Below are 7500 nucleotides of genomic sequence, written 5' to 3' on the forward strand. Positions count from 1 at the left end.
TCTTTCTGCCCATCACTGTTCCATAATTGCTCCCTATTCAAGCACAGGATCTTTTTTCCATTGTTTTTCTCTCTCACTCCAGTACCAGTCAGCCTGCCCCCCACCCCCGCAGCCTGCCTTTCTTTTTTTCCCCTCTCAGATTTATTTTTGTCTTCCTTTTCACCCGCCCCTTTGTCAGCATCCTTCCATCATCTCCTGCAAGAGCCCCCCTTCATCCCGTGTTCCCATTCCCATTCCCGGTCTGGTGTGTGGGATCAGCGCAACTTTGATGGCGTGTGTGTGTGTGAGTCACTGGAGCGGAGACTTTGAACTCCCCTGGTGCGCTCATCTGGTGCCATGTGCCTTCGTCGTCGTGCCATCTTGTGCTTGATCCCCCCCCGCCCCCAACACCCCGCCCCCAAAGCTCTTGTTCGTATTATTAGACATGCCAACTGTCAAGTCAAGCCCACTCTGGATGCACACTGCAGCAGGTGCCATTTCCAGAAGTAAAAGAAAGACATAGAGAGAGGAAGCAGGACAAGAAATGTAACTCAAAATGTGACACTGAAAAAAAAGTTCTCAAAATTTGGACAGACGGCCAATGCAGAGAGATTTTTCTCTCTCTTTCCTGTGCCAGTCTGGTGTCAGTAAAACAGCATCTTGCAAGGGGTTGGTGTGGCAAACCGACAACCGCAGGCCACGGCAGCCGCCAGTGGGGTGTGTGGGCGTGACAGAGACGAAGAGTTGGCATATGGGTGAGCTCGCTTGCTGTCACGCTCACCGCAATCCATCAGCACAAAGCACTGCTGCTGCCTGGCGGTGGGGGCAGGAAGGATTATGGAGGATAAGAGCCGATAAGGGAAAATCTGAGAGAATATGCAAAAGGCGATGCTGATGGAGACGCATCAAAACGGGGGGGATGGGATGAGAAAAAAGAAAAGGGGAAGAGTTGGGACTGAGAGTAAGAGGGAACAGAACAGACTGTAGGATGACATTATGAGGCTTGGTGGCATTATAAGAGGCAGATGGAGAAAATGATGGCCAGACAGGTCGATGTAATGAACCTTAGCATTGCAGCACTCAGCTGTGAGTTAGTCCCTGCCTGTAATAACGGAACGATAAAGTGCAGTGTTTGGTTTAGAGCCCGGGCAGCTACAAGGAAAAATAGGACCATCAATCAGCTGAGGATCAGCAGCAGTCTGCTCCTGCACATCCAGCCAACACAGACAAGGCTGCGCCGACATGCTTTGTGGGCTTGGAGTGAAACACCATTTTAAATATAAAGAAAAAACAGACCTTGCTTGCCGCTCCCACGCATATGCTGTGCACACCATAGTCTTTTTCATCCACAAGGTCATGCACAATTTCCCTTTTGCTTTTTCTATATTCACCCACAGCAATCATATTCTTTGAATCAGTGCCTTTGAAATGTACTTGCGATTGCAACGCAATGCTGCCATGTTGCATTCAAACCACACAGGTATGTATACTTCTGGTGAGGATGCTTTTTCCATGAATGTGTATGAGGCCGTTATGCCCCCCTGTGCTCAATCATTAGCTCATTCCTGTACTCAAGACTGTCCTCTCCCCTCAGACACACACTTTCAACACTAAATGCTTACCCTTGAGTGGATTGCAATTTTGGCACTTTGCCCATATTTTCTCTCTCCGTTTGCCTCTCTTTCTCTCTCTCTCTCTTCTCCCTCTCTCTCTTGCTCTCTTCATCTTTCTCTCTCTCCATCTGTATGTCTCTTGTTCCATATGTCCCCACACCCCTCACTCTCCCTTGACAGAGAGAAACAGTGGAGCATGGAGAAAAGTGAAATGGAACAAGTCTGTCACAGAAACGGCCTACACCATGGCTCCCCCAGCAGGCTCATAAATGGGGTGCTTACGTATGGATGGTTGCCCGCTCATGTCCCGGTGGCCCTTCCTTCCTGTTCGTTTGTGCCGCTAGCAGGGGCAGGAACCGTGGTTTGGTGCGGATGACTCATGGTGGGGGGGGGGGGATTGAGCACATTAGCCCTCATGCTGTCTCCGCTAATGCTGTGCAGCCGCTCTTAATCACATCAGTCGAATTAAATCATCTGGCACGTCCTTAGAACCGGGCCGTCTCCACCAAAGCGCTGTTTCTTTGTTGTGCTCGTTGTGTCCTGTGGGTCATGTACTTGCTCCCTAAACAAAACAGATTCGGAATTAGATGCCACACAGAAGGTTTTCGCAGTGCCTCCATGACAGTATAAGGTTGCTGTGTGCTGTCATGTGTCAAGTTAGTGTGTTAAGTCATACCTGTGCGTGTTGCCACTGCTGCCAACCCAACAAGGAATCCTTCCTGTGACTTTGTCCCCCATTAAATGAGCCAAACGAGATGTGGCACCTTGCATGACCTCCTCCATTCCTCTCCTGCCTGTCTTACCTCCGCCTCCATAGTTTACCACCATCACCTCTCAGGGTAACTAATCCAAACATGAGCGGAGCCCCACGGGCACCGTGTGTCCAAAGGTCGCAGCAGACATCTGAGATATATGAGTGCATTTTTGAAGTCAAGGATCATTGTCCTGTTTTCCCCTTGGGGGTCGGATCACTATGTCTCTCTGGCGTTTGAGCGGTGGCATTTTTGGCATGCTTCGCAGAGCAACAGATTTTTCTCATGGTATGGGTTTTCTCTCATTCTCTCCCTTGCTCTCTCTCTCTCTCTCTCTTTCCCCCTCCATCCAGATACACAGAGTGGGTTGCAGGGTTTTCACTCGATTCAATCAATTAGCGCTGCTCTCACTGATAATGAAGCCTCATCATGTCGCGCGCCCACTCCCTGAGCCAACAGAGCAGCGCTGGAGGGCTTCCCATTAAATGTCAGGTAGACAAGTTCAAAAGACACTCAGCCAGATAATGCCGATATGATGCCCAATACTAATCGCCGGACCTCCATCATTCACCCTGTTTCCACTGCATTCGTTTTTATTAAGCAGCACTTGGAAGAGAGGCAAGGTTAATCAGATAAAGTTGCAGCATTGCAAACAGCTCCATCAAAAAGCTGAGATGGTGGGAGATGTGGCTTCTAATGATGCTGTTTAAGGGAAAACTTCAGTTCTCCGCTTGAGCTGATGGATCAAGCGTTTCTTGGTCTGCTGAGAAAATTACACGGCTGCTTCAGCGCTCGTGATCCCTGTTAATGCGCTGTTGTTTTTCTCCTCTCCTCTCGTCCGTTCCGCTCTGCTCCACTGCGGCGTCTGATGTTCTCAGAGGCTTTATTGAAATGGCGTCTCTGTTTTGTTGGGATTTTCTGCCCCCTGTGCGCTAGTCCCCTCACAAACAAGAACTGAAACATCCATCAGATTTACTCTCACAGAGCTGCCGTGAGACCCTGCGGCAGGCACAGGTTACTGCCTTATTACTTTAAGGTTTGTGGCCAGATATTAATCATCTGACCAAAGCGATAGTGGAAGTAGAAATCACTTCACAAAGGAAGTGGCTGAAAGCGTCACCGCAAGTTTTTTCACTTCCAGGGTGTTTAAATGGGGCATAAACATAGCAGCTTCACTTCTCGTTCTCTTAGACAGGCAGAAGAAGAGAGAGAGGAGGGGAAAGCAAGAGACAGACAGAGAGAGAGACAGACTGAGGACTGGTGTTTTACCAGGCCTCCCCTTATACCCCTCCCTTTTTTGCTCTTTCGCCTGTGGGCCCAACCCCTCTGTGAGTGGCTGAGAAGTGGAGGGCGAGACGCAGGTGAAGGAGCCGAGAGCCTCCCTGCCTCCCAGAGAGCAGTGGGGACAGAGAGAGAGAGACAGAGACAGAGACAGGGAAAAAGAGAAAGTTCACCAGCACGTCCGTCCACCATGCTGAGACGAAAGAGGAGCGTGTCATTTGGAGGATTTGGACGGTATGTCATTGTTAGTCTTCTCACAACCTACAGGATATGGACTTGGCTGTGAGCATGTGGCTTCAGTGGGTGTGTGCTTGTGTACGTGTATGTGTTTTGTGTGTGCGTGTGTTTTTGTGTGTATGTGTGCGTGTGTGTGTGTGTGTGTGTGTGTGTGTGTGTGTGCATGTGTGTGTAGTGCAGACTATCAGAGGAAGGATGGGGCCCTCCTCTTTGTGTGCGCCACAGCACTTAAGCAACAGCAGCTTCTCAGCTATCTGCGTGTCTCTCAGACAGCAGAGGCAAAGCCAGGTGAAGGACACTGTGCTCACAGCATTCACCATGGCTTTGCAAAAGACCTGTTTACTGCTATGCCTCTTTATTCATTTCCTCTGTTGCATCTTATGTCTTTGCCAGTGCAATTCAAGCACATTCACATTGTCATTAAATATTAATCATTAATCAGATCTGAAGTACCACAGTGTATTACTGTTGTCTATTACCAATGCATAGCTGTTTCTTGTAAGCTGTTTAAAAGACTGTCAAGAGAAACTAGCTTTGGAAAGAGAGTGCAGTTAGGTTACACAAATCACATCACTGAGATCAGCTCATACATAAATGCAGCTTCTGTGCTATTGTCTGCATGGAGATTGTGTGCTCAAGGCAAAGTGTGAGGTTTTTTTTTTTTTTTTACATTTAAAGGAGTGGCCACTTTGCTCTGTCTATGAGCGACATAGCGGGATGGTGAATGTGTGTGGACTCCCATGTGGCGTGGCTTAGGGAGGTTTTATTGGCTGCGAGGAACAAAGAACTACCTGACCCTGTGAGAGTTGTTGCATGCAGTCCAACCTCCCAGAGAGAGAGAGAAAAAGAGGGAGGGAGGGAGGGAGGGAGGGGGGAAGAGAGAGAGAGAGAGAGGAAAAGAAAGAACAAGAAAGAACCGATACAAAAAACAGAATGTTCTACAGCACAGACAGACGCTGCTTCACACTCAGTGGACTCGGCTATTGACAGAGCTCTCAGGCCGTATTTGTTTTGGCTGTCGTTATGTGTTAGAGATGTGCATCAGTCTAGAAAATAGCCTGTGAAGCCCCGTCAGATGTATAGTGATGGTCCACTGAACTGGTGATGGGCTCTGGTGACCATTCTGAATACTTAAGAGGAAATAATTAATTGAAGCTTAGACACCAAAGTGTCTAGAATTTGAAAAAAACTATCCAACTTGTGCCAAGAAAGAGAGTGGAGGTTTTACTCTGTAAGGGGGGTGAAAGTGCTTCTGGGAATAGCAGTGGTCCCACATCATCACAATCATGACTCACTTTAATCCCTCTTTGGATTTTATGGCTGAGAACGGATCGTTTTGTGTTTGTATGGGTGACGTCGGCTGCAATGGAAGACAGTGCGATATGTCTTAAAAGTGATGAGATGGCGGAGGTTGCAAAGGGAGGAAGAGATTCATGATGATTGCCTAAATGTTCATGAAAGGTATAACGTTATGAATAATCCATGTGGCCGTGGCCTGGTGATCTCAAGACTGTCACACGAGTGTACAGATGGGGGAGCGTTGTTACAGCCCTACTGCTCAGCTCGGAGTATTTATAGAAAACCTAGCAGTTATTGGAACATTTAACAGACAACCACTCTCTCCCCGCACATGCACACACACACACACACACACACACACACACACACACACTCACACACACACACACACACACACACACACACACACACACACACACTCACACACACACACACACACACTCACACACACACACACACACACACACACACACACACACACACACACACACACACACACACACAAACACTCCTTCAAACAGTCACAAGCCCAAATAGAATACAATCAGGCAGACCACATGCAATCACACTCACACAGGCACACATATACATTTGTCTATATATAGTGCACATATATAACACATATAGTGCAGGCAAACACAATAACATATTACACCTCGGTTTACACTTGCTCATTGACTCACGCCTAGTCACAACGGGGTACGTGGGTAAGTGTAACCAGGAAACAGCTTTCTGATAATGCAGGAACAGATGGATGGCTAATGACAGCCAACATGTCCTCTCCATACTGGACAACGCAGAGAAAGATTAGAACTCTGCAGCGTCATCTCTGTGTCCATGACAACGCTACATGTTTTGGCAGTGACGCGTCTGAGTTGTCACCAAAAGCCATTTATGACTTTATGTCTTTCCTGCCATGACTATTTCACTTGATGGAAAAAAAATGTGCTGGAGCCTTGTCAGTACGGTACAAGCCATCGTTGTTTACCTTGTGTTAAGGTGAGCCTCCTTTTGACATTGTTCTCTTACTGACAGTACTTGTCTTCCACATTCCATAACTCTTTGTCTCTGAATTATCTCTCTCTCTCTCTCTTTGTCTCTCTCTTGCTCTCCCTTACCACCTGCTGTGTTCCTGTAGTTTGTAACCCAGTCCTACCCTCTCTCTTCCCCTCTTGAGCACCCCAGTGGGCACGCTCAGGACTTTGCGGTGATGACTATGTCGCAGGCAAACAGCCTGCCGCTCACCGCAGTCACAGTGTGAGCGACAGACCAGTGAAACACTAAGAGTGGCACTCGTGGTCCTCTGCGACCCAGGTAGAGCTCTCGCCTATGATTTATGCATGACTCAGACTGCAGCGGGGAGGTAAAAGGTTTGCTTGGTTCACTGGACTTTAACACACCTGAGGAGCCTGTTGATGTCAGAGTCTACCAGTTTGTACTCTCGGTCCTACTTCCAGCACTGAGGGAGGTGAAAATAAATGGGCCCGGCAATAAATTAAGTAATTGTCACTGATGGTGGTTCACATATCCATGTAATTGGTTCTTCCGAGTGGACCTGGTTCTCTATAATTTTATTTGTTTTAAAAGGACATGAGAGGTTGCTGGAGGGTAATTTATGTTTTGCAGGGTGAAATGTGTCTGCAGGGGCACACAAATGAGACGCTTTTACAGAACCAGTGGGGAATCGCTAGAGTGTTTTGCACTTGTTTGGTCGGCGCTCTGTTGTGTGTGTGATCGCAACTCTCACCCACTCTCTCTCTCTCTCTTCTCTTTTTCCATTTCTCTGCAGAATTGACAAGTCCAGCATCGCAGCGCTGAAAGCCCGGTGAGTCTGACTATTGATCAGCGCCCAGCGTGAGAGCTTCCTATCATAATCACTCGACTGTGAACCCTCCCCAACTCATCCACAGTTTATTTAGGCAGCATTTGTGTGTGTGTGTGTGTGTGCCTGTCAGTGTATGTGTGAACTCTATTTAGCAACGTATTTCCCTCTTCTTTGAAGGGTTAAGCTCTTCTGCTTTTCTTGTGGGAGGAGAAACCATACAGGGAATGGTTAGAGGTGTGACCCTGCACCACACAATAGGTTAAATACAGAAAGAGAAAGCGAGAGAGTAAGAGAGAGAGAGAGAGAGAGAGAGAAAGAGAGAGAGAGAGAGCGAGAGTCAGAGCGAGAGAGAGAGTGAGAGAGTCAGGGCGAGAGAGAGAGTGAGAGAGAGGGAGAGAGAGAGAGTGAGAGCGAGAGAGAGAGTGAGAGAAAGTGAGAGAGAGTGAGAGAAAGTGAGAGAGAGAGAAATCAGGCAATGGAGCAAACGCTTTTGGTGGAGTGTGTGGGAAGACTG

The 7500-nt window shown here is 47.9% G+C and overlaps 1 protein-coding gene across 1 annotated transcript in view; it reads left to right on the forward strand.

Moving 5' to 3' along the window:
- Window positions 1–7500, forward strand: part of rap1gap2a (RAP1 GTPase activating protein 2a) — a 62279-nt gene that overhangs the window by 1069 nt on the left and 53710 nt on the right. Inside the window, exon 2 of the mRNA XM_031573399.2 lies at window positions 6951–6986. Within this exon, the coding sequence (XP_031429259.1) occupies window positions 6951–6986 (36 nt within the window). The remainder of the gene's footprint in view (window positions 1–6950; window positions 6987–7500) is intronic.

The sequence above is a fragment of the Clupea harengus genome, chromosome 9 (genome assembly GCF_900700415.2).
Source record: "Clupea harengus chromosome 9, Ch_v2.0.2, whole genome shotgun sequence".
NCBI classification, from domain to species: domain Eukaryota; kingdom Metazoa; phylum Chordata; class Actinopteri; order Clupeiformes; family Clupeidae; genus Clupea; species Clupea harengus.